The following is a 470-nucleotide window of genomic DNA, read 5'->3' as shown; positions in this document are numbered from 1 at the left end:
GAGTGTGAAGAAATTCCCTCTCTGCACCGGATTGGGACTGGCTCTTAAAACTCGGCTTAGATCAGTGACCAAAGCCTCATGCACTGTGCTGCTTTATTTTCTTATTTCCTTTTGTTGGGAAAATGACTACACTATAATTTGATATTTTAGAGCCATAATGTAACTAATCCAAAGTATTGTGGTGATCCAATAAAAGCTTCTCAACACATAAAATTGAGTGTCTGTCTCCACATGAATGACTTATGGTTTCTTTCTTGGATGGTACCATCTTTCCTGTTGTTCCTGTCTGTATAAATGGTCAGACGATTTCTGAGTAAAATGGTGAAACACAACTGATCTGCCTCTGGGAGTAGGTTACCACTGTTTCCCTGATATGTGTAAAGATTCTCATCTTGTGGATTCAACATTCCTTTCCTGTAAAATATTTTATTGCTGAATAGTTCCTATAGGGAAAATCATCTTTACCACTA

The 470-nt window shown here is 37.7% G+C and overlaps 1 protein-coding gene across 1 annotated transcript in view; it reads left to right on the top strand.

Moving 5' to 3' along the window:
* Window positions 1–213, top strand: part of LOC104514350 (myelin P2 protein-like) — a 4077-nt gene extending 3864 nt beyond the window's left edge. Inside the window, exon 4 of the mRNA XM_010158008.1 lies at window positions 1–213. This exon is cut by the window's left edge and continues 31 nt beyond it. Coding sequence (XP_010156310.1) covers window positions 1–8 — 8 coding nt within the window. The 3' untranslated portion in view covers window positions 9–213.
* The last annotated feature ends 257 nt before the right edge of the window (window positions 214–470 follow it).

This window comes from Eurypyga helias, unplaced genomic scaffold (assembly GCF_000690775.1).
Source record: "Eurypyga helias isolate BGI_N326 unplaced genomic scaffold, ASM69077v1 scaffold16738, whole genome shotgun sequence".
NCBI classification, from domain to species: Eukaryota; Metazoa; Chordata; class Aves; order Eurypygiformes; family Eurypygidae; genus Eurypyga; species Eurypyga helias.
This window is presented reverse-complemented; position numbering and strand designations above follow the sequence as displayed.